We start from the raw sequence: 19,207 nt of genomic DNA, 5'->3' as shown, positions 1-19,207 counted from the left end.
TATAATTACTAAATACAAATTAATAGTATATAGTAAATATAATTTTTTAATAATAGTTTTGACAAAATTAATAAAGATATAATAAATTTTATATCATACAAGTGTTAAATCAAATCAACTTAACTTTCAAACTACATCAACTAGGGTTTGTGAAACATCTTAGTATAGTATTTTCGAAACTATAGCCGTCCAACTTTAATTGCAAATGGAGTCTTAATTTTTTAAATTAAATTATTAACCATCGAGTAGAAGCACCTAAATAGTAGGCGGTTAATATCAATTGTCAAGTGTAAAATGTTTTTCAAATGCTTAAATTTTCTTCTTCCAAAATCAAATAGAATAGCGTCAATCGCAATATTTTTTAAAAATATTTATTTAAAGAATCAACAATCCTAAGTTAATTAGAGGTAAACTTGGATTAATAGTTATCTTGCTTCTATGACAACCAAATGTTACGCCATTTCTAACAATCATTAAGACATCAAGTCCTGAGCTAGAATATCATCATTCCTTAATCTTGATGTAATCAACATTGCTATAATTAAAATTAAGGGGTAATTATCTATTTAATTCTGGGACGAGCTTGCTATCATCACTCGACACTTGGGTTATTGAAAGGGATGTCAGGGACCCAATAAACCAAATTCTTTACACCACACTATACAACAGTTATTATCCACAAAAGTGACGTTACATCTCTATGAAACTAACAAATGCTAAATCCAAATTAGAAATCAAATCGAAGAAACTGACATTGAATGCCTAACCAGACGGAGGCTTGAGCTAAAGTCTTTTCTCCATGTGAATCTATCTCGGTAGGGCCTTGAAGTTTAAGCAAAATTATTATTATTATTATTGGTTTAATTTATTTATCAGCAGAAAGGGTCATAAAGAGCCAAAATTATAGATGGACAAGTGATTGATGGATGGATGGCAACTCTTTGAGATGTATTGTGTCGCTTGTGGTTGCATTTCTGCTAACACCAACTGGCATGCATGTTCTTGATAGAAGAATCGAAAAAGAAAGGAGGAGCTTTGATGGTAATGTCAAGAATCTAACGAGTGAAAAACAAGCTAATAATCTAGAACTGGGTCGGGTCATGCAATCCTCTAAGCTCAAGATTTTGGCATTTACCCAACAGGGTATCGACTTTTTCTTTCAAGTTTCAACGGTGATAAAGAAAGCACCGGAAGAATGTGGTATATTTTTTTTTACCTCTTTTATGCAAGACCAGAAACAGTGTCAAGGAGAAAAGCATAACAGCGTGTCATTTTCATTTGGGAATTGGGATAATAGGTTGTATTGTGGTCATTCTCTATTTTCTAATGTTACTTCAAACATAATGCTCTTATTTTTCGATTAAAATTTTGTGGAACTTCATCTTCACATGACATAGCGAAGTCTGTCTTACAAGGTATTAGCTTTATATGTATATTACGAAAACCCAATTATTACTTATGATATTAACAAAAATATAAACAGTGGTTAATAGGTAAAATACGTGTGTGAGCGTGTGTAAACGATGCTGTTGTATGCTGACCATCGTTAAAAGTGAAATCATTGATACTTTTCTAACCAGACTCCTTGAATTGAGGGCAAAGGTCACTCTACCAATCAATCGGTGCTAGGAATTGAAAGGGAATCTCATTGAAAACAAAGTTTCGGGTGTGTAATAATTATAGACAAGTAAATTTTTGTTTTTTAATTCCTCATAATTGTTGAGGAGTCACACTCTATCAACATACTTATTCGTGCAAAAATGAGCAGCCCTCTCTTGAGCTGTCTGTGAAAGACTGGCTAAACTCTCTCTATTTTGTGACAGTTCATTATAACACCACTACGATGTTTAAATTATCTCTCTTCTCCCTGTCACAAAGAGATTTATAAAAAAAAAATTAAAAAAAAAAAATCTCTCTCTCTAGTTTTTGGCTAGGAAGAAACGTGATTGGCTTGATGAAAAGGGAACATCGTGTTTTCTATAGCAACACGTTGGTTTAATCACAGTGTTAATGTTACAGATTAGACAAAATTAATTATATTTTGATTCCAAGTATTTGTTCTATCGCATAAGGACATTGACAATTTTGCATTATTTATCCTGGAGCTTCTTTGAAGACAAAATTACAGCCTTAGGGTCCATTTTGATACTGTTATTATTTATGCAATCTTGATAACATAATTACAAGTGGAGGTGGCAATCAAAGTTGGCAATCAATAACAATCATAAAGTTTTATGCCCTGTTTTCCAATATTATTTCAAATTAAATATAAATATTAAAAAAAAACAATTTTCAATCATATAGCAATATGCAAAAAATATTGAAGCAGAAAAAAAAAAGAATTTTTATATTCATGATCCTTGGCAATCTTCTAATAAAGAAAAATGTTCAAAAATATAATTAAATTATATTAATTAACAGTCTCAATAATCTAATGTTCTGCTGATGCAATGAGCTCAGTAAATAGAAAGTCGCAGCAGCCACATGCTGGGCAAATACTGTCATTTGATCGGTTGTTTTTGTTTTTTTTTTTTTGGGGGGGGTGGTGGTGTCGGGTGGTTGGATCTAATAGCCACAAGACTATTTATAATCAAATTAAAATTGAAATCAAGAATATGATGATTGCCTAATGGCCCCCTCCCGAGAGGACTTCATTTTCATTTTAAAATTTGTTTTGGCTTTGTAGATATGATAGCTAATCCAAAATTCTAGAATAAAAAATAGCCTTGTAGAGGAAATTTCCCTCCTCAATCTATTAGACAGCTACCAAACCATTTGGACCAGATTCCGCACACTGAGGCCTTCTCTTTCCAGGAAACAAAATTAAACTACCAAGCAAAAGAATAAAAGAATCTTATCTTATCTTTTTCTTTTTTTCGTTGAAAGTTCTTTTAAGGATCCTTGAAACAAACATATCCTGTTAAATTCTTTAAGAACTCGTGTAGTAAGTGTACACGCTGTATAAAATTGCAAATCACACTTTATTTGTTAAATCTATTTCCAAGAATTTGCTCTCTTGATCTTCTTGGTTCTGCCCTTTTGAGGGATTCCAGGTCAAAAGCCTACAGTGGTTACCACTTACAAAAGTAATCGTGCTTTTGTGAAAGAGCCTGGCTATCAGCATATTACTACACGGCTTGTTAATCAGTATTAAATGTAAGAACAAAAAGAAGATTTCAAAGAAAAGAAAGTGTAATTCATATGAGCCACAAGTCTTCAATTGCTTGGATGGGGTTTGAAACTTAACCCATAATGCATGTTATTACATTTGCATTTAAATAAGATCAAAGCGCCTTCGCTTCTCTCATGTTACATAAGATGACATAACCATCTTTGCATTTTCTGAAGCCGAATACCAAAAGTTTTATGTAACGTAAATTGACGTCTTGAAGTTATTTAATTTAATTCCTAGTTGCAACGTTCTAGCTAAATCAAATTAAATTGAATATTTTTTCAGGAATCAGCAGTTCAGCATGCAATATTCTGTCAAGGATGGTGAAAGTGGTTGGACAAACTTTATTATTCGGCCCCCATACGTCCAGCAACATTGTTAAGTGATGAAAATATAATAACAGAAACGCAAAATCAAATGAAATGAAGTGTGATGGACCAAGCAAGCAGGTTTCATATATGTATATATTCAAGCACACGCACACATGCACACTAGGAAAAGCAAATTAAAAAAAAAAAGGGTTGCATGAACAAAATGTCTAAAGATGAAGTAATAACCTTCTAGAAGTTTATTATTTAAGGTTAGAATAAGCACTTGCTTTACCTAATATTACGATAGACGTCACTTTCCATTTTATTAAATGTTGTGATTAACTGCATATCAATTCCCAGTGGAAAGTTCTTTCGGTAAGTATAGATGTTTTAATTAATGGTGACAACGTTGGATGCTTCGATAAAACACGAAGACAGAACAAATCAGTTACCATATACAAAGCTTAATAAATTCATCAACTAATTAAATCTGACGGAACCTCGAGTGGATATGGCAAGTTTACCTACTGATTAGTCAAATGATATAACGTTTGAAGATATATTAAATTTCAGAGACGTGTAGAGTTAGAGAGCAACTGGGATACTGGAGCTTCCTTTTTCTCTGAGATCATCAGCATCTCAGTCTTCTGCGCTGGGCGCGCGCCTACATACATGATCAATGCTGGCTGGTAGAAATACTAAATCTATACGTGATTCGTGTTTGTTTATCTATTACGTACGCCTACACGAGCGTATCAATACTCGATGAACATGAATTATTCCCAAATCGAATGACGAAAACGTTTTCATTTACTAGTCTGAGAATAAATGATATGGAACATTCTTTACTTGAGCATTTCATACTTGTTCCTTTGTTGGTTTCAAGTGACGGTTGACAACTTTGGCATTATAGTCGATACTGGGCCTTCTTACAAAGGCTTCTTGATGCAAGGGCCACATGGGCTTATGATCTCAAAATGTTCAAGAAGTGTTCGGTGAAAGAGTGGGACTTCTTACACCCCTTTGAAGTGTTTATTAAACCCCTCTTCTAACGCCGCTTTGACATGTTTGTTAAACCGCTCTAATTCGCCGCTTTGACATGTTTGTTAAACCGCTCTAATTAAACATACTCCCTTTAAAATTGCTCAGGTAACTACCTCGCTTCTAAATACACCCATCAGGAACTGCATGGCACCATCGTGATTCTAATTCTCTCTTTTTCTAAATAAATTTTTACAAATAATAAAAAATTATCCTCACTTATACTCTCTCCCTCTCTCTCTTTCTCTCTCTCTTTCTCTCTCTCTCTATATATATATATAATTTAGTCTAATGAATTTCACATTAGTGGGTTCTTCAAATTATTATTGAATATACATGAATTGATCAAAATCAAAGGTACTCCTTTTCTTGCGTAATTTGCTTATTGGCATTTTTGTGTTTTGGTAGATTGCTCTTCAATTTTTTTCCCTTAATGGATTCAATCGAAGTTTGAACAATTTAGGTTTTAGATTTAGATCACATTCAATTAGTCTTTATTATCTACTAGCGGAGAAGTTGCTTGAAAGACATCTTTATAATCCTTTCTTCTTTCTTTAATCAAAAGAAAATCTAGTATTTTCAAAGGTGTAAAAGTTTTGTTTAAAAAATTATAAGAACTTAGTGAATGTTTCGACTCTTTTCTATAAATATCTTTAAAATACAGTCCCATTGCTTCAGTTGCCGATTATTTTGGTGTTAATTTCAAGGGTTTCGAGGCACGAGTTACGAGTATTCAAATCATGTTTGTAAAAAGATGTTTTTAGAACCAATTTTTATAAGAGTTCTGCTATTTACTCCGGGTCAAACCCCGAATTAAACCAAAACGACGCCGTTTTGGTTTATTTTTTATTTTCTTTTTTGCTTCCATGAAACGTAGTCGTTTCAGCCAAACAAAAGCAAATGTCTTCGTTTTCGTCTTCCTCTCCTCTTCGATTCTCCTCTTCGTTTCACCAGTCATTTCAGTCAACCGAAAGCAAACGTTGCCGTTTGACCAAGGCAAAAGCAAACCCAAACGTCTTCGATCTTTAGTGCTGCAATTTGGCTTATCTAGTGCAAGTGCTGAATATAATTGCTCTGCAAGTGCTGAATTTAATTGCTTTGCAAGTGCTGAATTTTGATAGCTATTGTCATTTCCATTTTATTTAATTTTCAGTTGAAATAAAATGTTAAGAAAATAAGTGTGTTAAATTGCAATTGATATTCATTTTCCTTTCTGCATTTGATTTGGGTGCTTAATGCATAGTGTTGAGGATGAATGATGATGAAAATGAGATATTGGTCCGGATGAAACTGTGTACAAATTTGTCTGCATTTTGTGATGAATTGCTGTGCAAATGACTTCTGCAATTTGTGCTCCGTTGGTCTATAATTTTTGTTGAATTGGTCTGCAATTTGTGTTGAACTAGTCTGCAATTTGTCTTGCAATTGCTCTGCATTTTACAGCTCCAATACAAACTACAAACGGACTTATAGGGCTTCAAATTTAGAAGAAAAGGCATAAACCTAAGTTTGCTTTCACTAGGCTGAAACGACTACGTTTCATAAAAGCAAAAAGGGCAAAAAAAAAAAAAAAAACCAAAACGACGTCGTTTTGGTTTAATTCGGAGTTTGACCCGGAAAAAGTAGCATTTTCCTTTTTATAAACGTTGAAAGGTTGGTTTATGTTTTTTCCCCCTTATTTAAATAGAAGAAACCAGGTGTTTTACTGTTCTATACGCCAATTCTTAAGGGTAAAAATGTCAACATATAGAATCCGAATTTTTATAAGGATTCCAGAGCGGTGTTATTAGCACCACCTTTCGGTGACCGAAGAACTGACCCAAAATTGGTTAGTTTGAAATTTGAAATCTTTTAGGCCCAAAACTTAATAATGAGAAAAACATGAAAGGATGAGAAGTTACTAAAAAATACCTTGAAAAAATGATATCAATCAATTTAATTATTTAAATGAGATGAGACGAGGACTCTCCAAAGCATGGGATCTGCTTCAGCTTGCATCTATGGTTCCAAGCTCAGCCGAGTAGATGATCAAATCCTGTTTAATCACAGACGCTAGTTATAGCGTGCAAGTAATGATGTTTTTATATATATAATTTATGTAATATATTATATTAAGGATGCTTTAGATAAAAGTAGAAACATAGTTTTATGTCTGAATATGGATTTTAGAATACTAAACTACACCCTGTACTCGTAAGTTAAATAAACGGCTTTTTTTCCATCTCTTAAACTAGAAATACGGCGGATAAAGCAAAAGTTCATAAAAGAAATCCCACCCATTGCGTCTCAATATAAACAAGACAAGATCATACTTCACAAAACATAGCACAGACCCGAAGGAAACAGGACACAAAAGTAATGTTATTTCCCCACGCCAAGCACAATCACTCTCAAAGTACCAACTCTTAGAAGTTGACATTCGTAACGGTAATGGGGAGTTTCGGGGACATTTTGGTAATCCCGTCAAAACTTCCTAACTAATCTTCAGAGGAAGTTACTGTTACACAAGTGACATAAACTAAACTCTCCCCTCCAGTCTTTCAGGTAGAAGCTTTACTTATCCGCATTTCAGTCTCTGTTTCTTGCAAGGCAACTCTAATACACCCTTACCCTCCCTTTACTTGCACTCAAAATGCATCATCTCATTCCAGCACCAATTATAAAACATACTCAGTCCTTGGAGAACCAATTAGTACGTACAAGTCAAAGGACGATCAAAATAGAGGTTATGAAATTTTGAGAGAATCGTTGAAGCTTTCACTTATGGAGATTAAGGTAGAAGCTGACTCTAATCATGTTCATGAACAAAATCTTCCTCTCTTGCAAGATAAAGACCTTCCAGAAATTGAAAGGAAGACCCTGATACAAAGAGCCATTAGTCAGACATTCCAGAGCACAGCCCATCTGGCTAACCTCTTACCTACAGGAACAGTTCTTGCTTTCCAACTTCTGGCACCCATATTTTCAAACCAAGGTAACTGTGATCCAGTCAGCAGGTCAATGACTGCCGGACTTCTAGCCCTCTGTAGTTTGTCATGTTTTCTTATGAGTTTCACCGATAGTTTCAGAGACAAGAATGGAAACGTTTTCTATGGGTTTGCCACAATTCGGGGCTTGTGGATCATTGATGGGTCAGCCACCATTTCACCAGAATTTGCTGCTAAATACAGAATACGGTTTATCGATTTTGTGCATGCCTTCATGTCAATATTGGTATTTGCAGCTGTTGCACTATTTGATCAGAATGTGGTAAATTGTTTCTACCCATTGCCTTCACAAGAGGCTCAGGAAGTCCTCACATCATTGCCAGTAGGGATTGGTGTTATTTGTAGCATGTTGTTCATTGTGTTTCCCACCCAGCGCAATGGAATTGGCTTTCCCCTTTCTGCCAAATAAGAATTCATCTCATAAGATTGCTAATTCCATCTGTACACTATCATTTTTTCTATTCTTTTTCTCTTAGCAAATGTCTTTTGTTGAACGTATTAAATCTGACAGTAAGATCATTTGTCTTTTAGCATGAAATTAGTGCAAGAAATAAGATAAATGCAAGGTCAAAATATGACTGTAATAAGGGCATACTTCAGATAAAATAAAGTAGTGAAATTATTCCTGCACCATATAGGACTTGTAATCATCATTACTGAACAGCACAACATATTTATAGGTGACATATGTCTCGTGGGAAATTCAATTACATCTTTGGGACTCTAGCGGGGGAAAGTGGAAGAAAAGGAAAAGGCATGAAATAGACTTCCACTCGCGATCATTTTCCTAGTCCAATTCAAAGCAAAAATATGAAATAAGATATTACAACTCACTCCTCAGAAATTCACACCTGATGGTTGGCCCTCTCATATCTGAGTTCCAGCAGAATTAGACATATATAAGTCTTAAATGCAACTGCTGTTTGAGATCTACTATATAACATAGACTTGCTGATCAGACCATGAATCATTATATATGTGTCTGTGTGCGTGCGTGTGTGTGTAAAGAAAATTAAATAAAATTCAGCAACATTTCAAATGCAACAACAGGCTACTGGCCTTTTGTGATGGATCCATTATGCTTCAAGGAGCCCACATAATATTTCATATGATAAAAATGAGGTTTTATTTTATAGAACACCACACCACATACCTGGGACTCATACATCTTGATTTTGGATGTCTACTTCAGCTTCAACACATTTGTTCATTAGCTCAAGCAATAACAATTCAGCAGCTTGTCGCATTTTGCGCCGATCCCATAATGCAGTCATCACTGCACTCCAAGTTCCCTCATCTGGAAGACATCCATCAAGCACCAGTTCATCAACAATACGAGCAGATTTATGTATGTCACCTTTCTTACAGAAACATGTTATGAGAGAACTGTAAGTCAGGGAATCGACTGAGATGCTCCTATTCCGCATGCTTAGATACACCTGAAATGCTCGATTTGGATCTGTTTTACATAGACCTTGGACGACCGTATTATGAATCCTAATGTGGAGGCTCCAAGTTAGACGATTTGGTGTAATTCCCCCAAGAACCATTTCATCAAGGAAGTTTGCAGCCTCCTGATACTTGCCGATATCACAGAAACAACTAATGATCTTTCCATACAACCCAGCATCTGGTTTCAAGCCCTGAAGCTTCATTCTATCAAGAATCTCCACAGCTTCTTGGAGCTTCCCTTCTTTACAGAGACCATTCAATAGAGTACTATAAGTTACAATATTGGGTCTATGGCGTTTGCTAATCATCATCTGTAGTAGCTCCATGGCTTGTGAAGAACAGCCACCCTTGCACAGACCATCCATTAAAGAACTGTAGGTAAATACATTTGGCTCAACGCCTTTGCTTCTCATCTCTTCAAACAATCTCATAGCTTCCTCCACACTTTTAGACTGGCACAAACCATTTATCAAAGATGTGTAAGTAACAACCGTTGGTGAACAAGCTTTTGTCTCCATCTCCTTGAATAACTCCTTTGCTTCATAAATCTTTCCCAATCTACACAACCCATTGATCAAAGTACCATAGGTATAGGAATCTGGAGTGCACCCACGATTTGGCATCTCACGAAATATCTTAAAAGCAGCGTCCATCGTCCCACTGTTCTTACATAGAGCTTTGATCAAAACATTAAGGGAAGCAACACAAGGTTGAATACCAATTTCTCTCATATGCCTATAAAACCTAAACGCAAGCTTTAACTGATTCTCCTCAACGAGAATTGCAAGCACTGTAATGTAAGACTTGGGGGTAGGTTCACAGCCAAATTCCTTCATTTTATCAAAAACCCTCATGGCATCCAACGGTCTATGAACACGGCCGTAGCCTCTACAAATGGAGAGGAATATATCTTCTGTGATATCACATTTTTCCTTGTTCACTCTATCAAGGAGATCCTCGGCTGGCCTAAACTGGTTAGCAGATACTAATTTGGAGATCATGAGAGAAAACGTGGAGTTATCATGCCTAAAACCATTAGCATACTCGGCTGTCGCTGAGTCAAATATCACAAGGGCCTTGTTTACATCCTTTTCAGCTCGTATCAGCTGCAATACTTGGGCAGACGTGATCTTTGTGGACCATTTGAACATAGTCTTCACACCCATTACCGCAAACGAAGTTGAGAATCGATTAAAAGCAAAAACTTGATCCACAAAAATTAACAACCCCTCGTAAACTTCCTTTACGCATTCTATCGAACGACTAGTGTGCACCAAATTGGCAGAGGTTCTAAGGAGCGGAAAGCAAGGAGTAGCTCAACAAAATGGCAACAGCTGAGACAAGGAAAGGAAGTACATCTATTCAATCTTTATGTTAGCCGCAGAAACTGATGCTAAGAAAGAGCCAAGTGAAGGAGAGTGTAGACTGTAGAATAATATAATAATAACGGATTTGAAACCCCGCGGCATCACATCAGTCTCTAAATATTGAGACTTACTATTCTTATACCCTCACGCTTATAATCGCTCGCGTGGGTTGGAATGAAAATGAGAAATAGGAATTAGAATAAGTTGTTTATTTAATTTATAAGAATAAGAATTAGGTTGAAATTTTATTGATATTTTTTTTTTAAATCAGAATCAGAATGAGTTAGAATGTAATAAATTATTAAAAAATACTTAATGAATTATTGTCATAATTAATATTTTATATTTTAATTATAGTGATTATTTATTCAAAAATTATTATTATTAATTATTGTGAATAATATATTAATATATTAATATTAAAATTTTTAATTAATGATAATGATATACTAATTAATTATATTAATTATTATTATAAAAATATATTAATTATTGTGATTATTTATTCCAAAACTATAATTATTAATACATTATTGTTAATAATATATTAATTAACAGTAATAATTATTATAATAGTATATTAACTAATTAATAATAATAGTATATGAATTAATTAAAATAATTATATTAATCATTATTAAAATTATATATTAAGTGATTAATTATAATTATCAATATATTATTGTTAATAATATACTAATATATTAATTAATAGTAATAATTATATTGATTAATTAATAATAATAAAAGTATATTAATTATTGTGGTTATTTATAAAAAATTATAATTATTAATAATTATTGTTAATAATATATTAATATATTAATTATTAGTAACAATTATATTAATTAATTAATAATTATTAATATAATTATTATAGTAGTATATTAATTAATTAATAATAATATATTAATTATTTTGATTATTTATCATTACTAATAATTATTGTTAATAATATATTAATATATTAATTAATTAACTAATAATATATTATATAAATTAATTATAATCATAATATATTAATTATTGTGATTATTTTTCAAAAACTATAATTATTAATAATATATTAATTAATTATAAATGAGGACAATATATATATTTTCAATTTTAAGAAGAGCAAAATAGTCATTCTTGGGAATGAAAGACTCATTCCCACCTCCCCTTGGGAATGAGTCTCCCATTCCTCAATCCTCATTCTCAAATTGTGGTGGGCCTCACGAATCCAATTTTAATTTCTGACTTTATTTTGCGAAGTAAACATCATCAATCATTTCGATTTCCGATTCTGATTCCCTAATTCGGGAAGTAAACACACCATCAGTGGATTCAATACCAATAGACCACGGTCATTTAACCCAATTAAAACCAACCTTATTTGGGCCCAAGTGTAGGTCCAGTTGTATGCCAGTATCTACAAATAATATCACAACACGATCAAATCCTCCATAATGGATTAGGAAACTGTTTTTGATCCTATGCTCGATGTAATTTTCTTTTTTCCCCTTTGATACTTAGATGCAAATATGATTAATGGGAACCATAACTGTGTTTTTTTTTTTTAGGGTTCCTCTATGATGCTGTAATTTTTTTACAGTATCAATAATATATTTTAATTGTGTATCATTGGATTTAATCAATGGTACACAATATTTGTAGTAAAATAAAAATAAAAATAATGATAAACGGTTAACAAACGGGTAAGGGGTGGAGAATTTTGTAAAATAACCATGACCATCCTTAAAGTTTGAAACAATTTTACTTAAATAACATATTTTATTTAAAATTATTTTTCAATCCTCCTTTAAATTTGAAAATGTGATAATCTTTTTTAAATAAATCTTCCAAAATCTATTACCATGAAGTATAAAATTTAATGGTAGGTTATTTAACACAAATCAAATAAATAAGTTGCAATTGTAAAATTTATTTATGATATAATAGTAATAAATAACACAACTAAGTACATATACTTAAGTAAATATCATAGTTACATCAATAAACTCATTGTTGAGATTGCTTGTAACATAAAAATTACTTGTTCACACATGTTTTAATAAAATTTAATATCGTATATTAAAATACTCATTATTTTATATAATATTAAGGGTCATTGTATAATTGATCATAAAGTATGTATTATTTTTAACACCCATTTAACATACTTATTCCATGAACTTTATATTTATCTTACAATTAATATCCTTACATGGTAGTACTTTTAAGTTTTATAAGCCTATATATTTTCATTTTATTTTCAAATATCACTTTGTTAATTTCATAAAAGTTAAATCTAATATATATTCCTAATGAGTTTTAGTTTATGAGTCGTGAAAGATTATTTTATTGATATCCTTTTATTGTAATTATAAAATTTTATGTTATTAAGAGTCATTACTTTTGTTATGATAATTAATAGTGACAATAAAGAAAATATTGCCTCCAATAATATTTACGTGGGAAAAGAAGTGAAATAAAATCATTTGTATTTTTAGATTTTTATTGACATGGTAGGAAATTATCTCAGCCTTATAAAATTTAACTTTCACAAGCTTGTTTTCATTTTATTTTCAAATGTCACTTTGTTAATTTCATAAAAGTTAAATCTAACACATATTCCTAATTAACTTTAGTTTATTAATCATGAAAGATTATTTTATTGTTATTCTTTGATAGTAATTATAAATTTTTTATGATACGAAGAGCATTACTTTTATTATGATAATTAATAGTGACAATAAATAAAATATTACATCAAATAATATTTAATGGACAAAATGAGGAAAAAAATCATTGTATGTTTTTATATTTCCATTATAAAGATATGGTTTGGGATACTTTAACTTAAAATTTTGGCACAATATTTGAGCCACTAATATCTCATAGTCTAATGGTTGATATTGAAAGTCAAAGTAATATTTCATAATGTTATATCCTCCACCATTGAATTACATGAAATAAATAGTTTAATTTTTTTTATAAAAAATTAAATCAAAATATTTCTCACTCTATAGTTATATAGACATATAGATTTTTCAATAATAATTGGTGAATAAAATATTTCTCATTTGTTGTGACTCATATAGTATTATTAATAAAACACATATAAAATAGTTTATTGCAATGCTTTCTATTATCATTATTGTTTAGGTATTAATGATTTGTAATTAAATTCATACAATACAAATTATTACAAGATTTTGTGTTAAATAACCTACTTGATATTATATTTTATACTTAATGGTAGGTAACTGATTTTGGGAGATTTATTTAAAAGAGATTATCATATTACAAATTTAAAGGAGAGCTGAAAAGTAATTTTAAATAAAATATACTATTTAAGTGAGATTGTTTCAAACTCTAAGGGTGGTCACAATTATTTTACAAAATTATCCACCAACTTGAACGGTTACCATTATTTTAAAATTATTTTTTTAGTATAAATATTATATACCATTGATTAAATCTAATGGTTCACAATTAACACATTATTGATACTGCAAAAAAATTTACAACATCATAGAAGAACTTTTTTTTATTATTTAAATAAAAAGCCATAAATTTGATTAATATGAGAGTTGTCGTTATCATTCCATACACATGTGTTTACTCTCCTACCTCAATTCGAAGGAAAGATACATCCAACAACTTGTCATGATATTCATTTTCCAAACCCCTTGGGACCAAAAAAGGTGTTTAGCTCACGGAGGGCAAGGCACTCGGTTTTTTTTTAATAAATTAATTAACTATTTGCTGAATAAGGTTCTTGTAGATTTGTAAGGAAACAGTAGACGATATAATTATGAAAAAGTAATACATTAACACAATTGACAAAATATAAATATATATAACCCCAATGAATTATTATTTAAATTTTATGATTGATGTCGGAAAACCTGGGGGCAAGGGTTTGAGCATTGACTATAGTATTGAGAATATATATATATATTTCTAATATTCGTAATTACAGTTGCAACTTGCAACACTGATGTGCGTTTGATATTAAAGTTAAGTAATTATAATTTAAAAATTATAATATTAAAGTGTTTAGTAAATAATTAATTACTAAAATTTAGAAGTTAAGTTGATTTGATAAACTATTTTATAATAAAAATTTATATTATTTTTATTATTTTTATCAAAATTTTATTTAAAAATTATATTTACTACACATTATTAATTTTTATTTTATAATTATAATTTTTTAATAATAATTACATCTTAAAAATTATAATAAATCAATATTAAACAATACCTTAAGTAACTCACCTCAGTACCAAATCATATATAACTCACCATCCGTTTCCATCCCCTTCTCGGGTTAGCTTAGCTCTCATCTCACGGCAAAAATGATAAGGATTTGGAAAACAGGGCCAGACACCTCGATTGGACAAGACAAGCCCTCCCTCTTCGGCCTCTCATCGAGGATAAGATGGCCCCACATATCCTCTTCTTCCAATAATTCACCACCAGTTGATATCACCTCACAAAAATACACCCCGTTTCATCTGCACCTCAATCTACTATATCATCCTCAGCTCAACTACCCCCACACCGTTCATCATCCTTTCAGTGAGTCATCAACATTTGATAAAGAAATCAGGTAAGTCGATGCAGTTTAATAGTGTTGTAACCGAACTAGGAATCATGAATAGTCAACGAAGACAAATAATGAAATTTACCGCGAAAAATAACTGTTCACGTGCTCGCGCAAGATATCTTTCTCGGAGCACATTTATTTCCTTCTCTCTCGTTAAGAGCTCACACAGGCTACGAAAACCACATTTGTTTCTCTCTCAAAAGTAGCCACAGCGGTGACACGATGGAGTCGCGAGTGCTGTCACGCGCCACCACCACCACCACCACCATTTCAAGCCTCCGAAGATCGCCGCTTGAGAACCACCAAAACGTCAGCTTCATCTCGTTGAAGCCGATTGGAGCCGTTGGTGAAGGCGGGAATGTCATTTGGGGAAGACAGCTACGTCCTGCTCTGCTCCTCGAGAGCTCCAATGCTCCGGCTGGTCTTTTCGCCGGAAAGAAGGAGATTCTCCGTCCAATCCTCGCCACCGCTTCTTCTCCTGCCGAAGGAAGCGATTCCGCCGGGTGAGGTCCGTCTCCTCCGTTCTGACTTGGTCAACTCGTGTTTGCTAACTCAGTACTAATTCGTTTTTTTTTTCTCTCTGACTCGGTGGTGATTGCAGAGAAGCTGCTCCGGTCAGATTCTTTGACAGGTATCCGGCCCTCGTGACCGGGTTCTTCTTCTTCATGTGGTAAGTCACGTGACCTCTTTAACCGTCCTAACTGTCAACTCGTCTGCAAGTCAGAAAGTTCTGTAAACTTGCGGCGGGAGATGACGGAACTGTCCTTTTTGCAGGTACTTCCTGAACGTGATATTCAACATTCTTAACAAGAGGATTTACAATTACTTCCCATATCCTTAGTGAGTTCGCTTCGTTGGGTTCACACTTCCTATTTCGTTTTGTTTGACGATGTGAATTTTATCAAAAACCCTTTTCCGTTTTACGTATGAAAGTTTGTTCTGTGCAGTTTTGTGTCCGTTATTCATTTGTTGGTTGGGGTGGTTTACTGTTTGGTGAGCTGGGCTGTGGGCCTTCCCAAGCGAGCTGTAAGTGGACCTATTAAAGCCCACTAATTTGTGCCAATTGATCACTAGTATTTCATTGAGATCGATTTCTTTGATTTTCGGTAGACTTTCCATTTACCACTTGCCATATTCACAGTGTTTGACGATGTATGAACTGCTGCTGGTTCGATTCGATTCATATGAATGAATTAATTAATATTTGCTTAGCCACGTGGTGTTTGTGTATTTCTTCTTGCATTACCAAGGTCATTGGAAATGATTTTGATTTTGAGAGTTTTATTGATTACATATCACATTCATGATTAAACAATTAATAAAAATGTAAATATTTAAACATGTCTTGATCACACATTACAGTAGCTGTGCATCAGCCCATGTGTAGCATGCTTTCTGGAAGCTTAAGAGGAATTTAAATACTTTTGCATGCCGAGCTTGGAAAACAATTGCAGGTAGAAACTGATTAATCATGTCAGACATATGTTTGATTTAAAAGACTGATATTATTATTATGTTGAGTCATAAATTAATAATCTTTATTGCAACGTTGAGTTCTCAATTGTCTCATTGCGATTTTCTCCCAGAAATGTGTACTCATAATATCACATAACTGTATTTTTTGTGTAGCCTATTGATTCAAAACTCCTGAAGCTCTTAATCCCTGTTGCTGTGTGTCATGCATTGGGCCATGTTACCAGCAACGTGTCTTTTGCAGCAGTTGCTGTCTCCTTTACCCATACCATCAAAGGTGAAATTTGGCATTATGCGGATCAAGGGGAAAATCATTTTATACTATCAATGTCTCTTCTTCTATACACTTCACAACTGAATCTGTTTTTTATATATTGGTTTTATTTCTTTTCAGCTCTTGAGCCCTTCTTCAACGCTGCTGCTTCACAATTCATTCTAGGCCAACAGTTACCTCTGACTCTGTGGCTGTCTCTTGCTCCTGTGGTTATTGGTAGGCTCTCTATCTCTTGCCAGTACGGTGGCGTTTTTCTTTTTCATTAAATTCAATAGGAAGCTCGGATTTTATGCATAATGTGACTGTGGCTGATTTCTGATCGTTGCAGGAGTGTCAATGGCATCATTGACTGAGCTGTCGTTCAATTGGACGGGCTTCATTAGTGCTATGATTTCCAACATATCGTTTACTTACAGGAGTATCTACTCCAAGAAAGCCATGGTGATTTTTTATGAAACTCTTTGTTGTTCTTCATGCAAAGCTGCTGCTAATGGACTTTAAAAATAATCTCCTTTTCACAAATCACTATTGCTCATTCTTATGCAGACTGATATGGACAGTACTAATATTTATGCCTATATTTCCATCATTGCGCTCTTTGTCTGTATTCCACCAGCCATCATTGTGAGTAAAAGGAAACTTTCAGACCATTCATGATTCCTGCCCTAAATTTATTCTTTATCATTATCTGTTTTGTTTTTGTTCATCATTATCTCCATTGATTTTGATTTTATAGGTTGAGGGACCTCAACTGATTAAGCATGGCTTAAGTGATGCAATTTCCAAAGTGGGCATGGTCAAGTTCATTTCAGATCTTTTTTGGGTGGGGATGTTTTACCACCTCTACAATCAGGTATGCATCTTGTTGACTTGCTGCAATGTGTGATTTGTATAAATTAAGTTAGTTCCTTGTTCAATCTATGAATCATTTTGTTTAGTGTTTTTTCCAGCATTTAGTTTAATATTATTCAATTAGTCTTTTTCTACTTGTCCCTACTGCTATGACTGTTTAGCAAAAAGTATATCATAATTTGGTGTTTATGATGAAAATAATAATAAAATAAATAAATAAATAAGATTTCCCTTTGGAATTTCAGTTGGCTACCAACACCTTGGAGAGGGTTGCACCTCTTACTCATGCAGTTGGCAATGTACTGAAACGTGTGTTTGTGATTGGGTTCTCAATCCTGGCCTTTGGTAAGTCTATGACTTCAAATTGATTTCATCATTTCTTTTCCTTATCACATATAAGTATTTCGTATTTAATTCTTAGTACTAGTACTCATTTGAGATGTAATATTTAAACAATTTGTTCATTGCAGGCAACAAGATCTCAACCCAAACTGGTATTGGAACAGTCATTGCAATTGCTGGAGTGGCAGCCTACTCTTACATCAAGGCCCAAATGGAAGAAGAGAAACGAGTGAGTATCATTCTATTATATAACCACCACACTGACACACACACACACACATATAGCCACTAGAATTCACATGGAGTTGAGTCCCAAAATATCTGAATCTATGCCCATTTTCTGAAAATTCTGCCAATCTGATAAAGTGATATCAGCTTTAGCTCTCTAATTCCTAGGTGTACAAATTATAAATGTGGGTGACTAGAAACTAAGATAAAAGCAGTCCATTTTCTTTATTTTCTTTCAACAAAGAGAGCGAGGGGAGCTGAAGTTGATCAGCAAATTGCTGTGCTCTATTTCATTGTGTTCCCAAAATACACTCAAAGAGTAATATCTTTATAATTATTATTATTTTTCTGAAAGGAAAATAATATGAAGATTTGTTAGTGTTATAAATCTTACATGCCAATTTACTTACAAGTCATATATTTTCCAAAACACACTCAAGACACCTCTTATATATATATATATATATATATATTATTTTATTTTATTTGAAAGGAGGAAATATTTTCTTAAGTTTTTTTGTACACTTCAAGCGTTTGTTGGGACTTAAGCTGGAGATTTTAGCATTAATGCAAAGTTCTTTTCTTCCTTTCTTTTTGCAGCAAATGAAAGCAGCATGAGAAGAAAAGAAGCATGTGAATGAGGAAAGGTCCCGATGTAAAGTCGTGCTACTTTTTCCCCCAAAGATCAAAATGACAAATTGAGTGTATTTCTTTGGCTGTGAGGTTATTTTTTGACAATAAATTTTCTTTAATTCAGAGTACAAACAATTTGCTAATTTGCAATCAGCTCATGTTGACTGATAATAATGTATCGCTTGCTTCCGTCTCTCAAAACAAGCTTATATATAATTCAATTAGCAGCTCTGAAGAGTTTTACAGAAAGTGAGAATTAATGAAATATGTGAATATTAAAATTTCATCAGCTGTTAATTATTTACTATTAATCACCAAAGGTTGCATTTTGTTAATGAAAATAATATGATTATGAGGACGGATTTTATTGTTTGGTCGAGTTCTAACCGAACGACGGATCAGAACAAATACTGATATCATCCTAAAATTGCTTATGAATAAAGTTTCTTTTGCAGGCATCCTGTGTGTCAACTGTCAA

General features: G+C 32.8%; 3 protein-coding genes across 5 annotated transcripts; 2 read left to right on the top strand and 1 right to left on the bottom strand.

Moving 5' to 3' along the window:
- Window positions 1-6,785: 6,785 nt before the first annotated feature.
- Window positions 6,786-10,510, bottom strand: LOC102607987 (pentatricopeptide repeat-containing protein At5g46100). Of its 2 annotated transcripts, none has more exons than XM_006467662.4 (2): window positions 8,665-10,509; window positions 6,786-7,909 (listed from the first exon to the last, which is right to left on the bottom strand). In XM_006467662.4, the coding sequence occupies exon 1, from the start codon at window positions 10,127-10,129 to the stop codon at window positions 8,672-8,674; it is 1,458 nt and encodes a 485-aa protein (XP_006467725.1). In that variant the 5' UTR covers window positions 10,130-10,509; the 3' UTR covers window positions 6,786-7,909; window positions 8,665-8,671. The 2 variants fall into 2 exon arrangements, with proteins under 2 accessions (XP_006467725.1, XP_052291467.1); XM_052435507.1 differs by lacking the exon at window positions 6,786-7,909 and adding an exon at window positions 8,149-8,384 and having other exon boundaries at window positions 8,665-10,510.
- On the top strand, window positions 7,288-8,089 carry LOC102608272 (protein DMP4). The gene has a single exon (XM_006467663.4). It carries the CDS (start codon window positions 7,288-7,290, stop codon window positions 7,918-7,920), a length of 633 nt encoding a protein of 210 aa, XP_006467726.1. The 3' UTR covers window positions 7,921-8,089.
- Window positions 10,511-14,970: 4,460 nt separating the features above from the next.
- Window positions 14,971-19,015, top strand: LOC102608563 (triose phosphate/phosphate translocator, chloroplastic). Of its 2 annotated transcripts, none has more exons than XM_006467664.4 (12): window positions 14,971-15,430; window positions 15,529-15,597; window positions 15,702-15,767; window positions 15,875-15,953; window positions 16,557-16,677; window positions 16,795-16,890; window positions 17,003-17,115; window positions 17,221-17,298; window positions 17,411-17,527; window positions 17,772-17,871; window positions 17,997-18,097; window positions 18,697-19,015. In XM_006467664.4, the coding sequence occupies exons 1-12, from the start codon at window positions 15,150-15,152 to the stop codon at window positions 18,712-18,714; spliced, it is 1,239 nt and encodes a 412-aa protein (XP_006467727.1). In that variant the 5' UTR covers window positions 14,971-15,149; the 3' UTR covers window positions 18,715-19,015. The 2 variants fall into 2 exon arrangements, with proteins under 2 accessions (XP_006467727.1, XP_006467728.1); XM_006467665.3 differs by having other exon boundaries at window positions 15,293-15,435.
- The last annotated feature ends 192 nt before the right edge of the window (window positions 19,016-19,207 follow it).

The sequence above is a fragment of the Citrus sinensis genome, chromosome 2 (assembly GCF_022201045.2).
Source record: "Citrus sinensis cultivar Valencia sweet orange chromosome 2, DVS_A1.0, whole genome shotgun sequence".
NCBI classification, from domain to species: Eukaryota; Viridiplantae; Streptophyta; class Magnoliopsida; order Sapindales; family Rutaceae; genus Citrus; species Citrus sinensis.
Note: the sequence above shows the minus strand (reverse complement) of the source record. Positions and strands in the feature narration are given on the sequence as shown.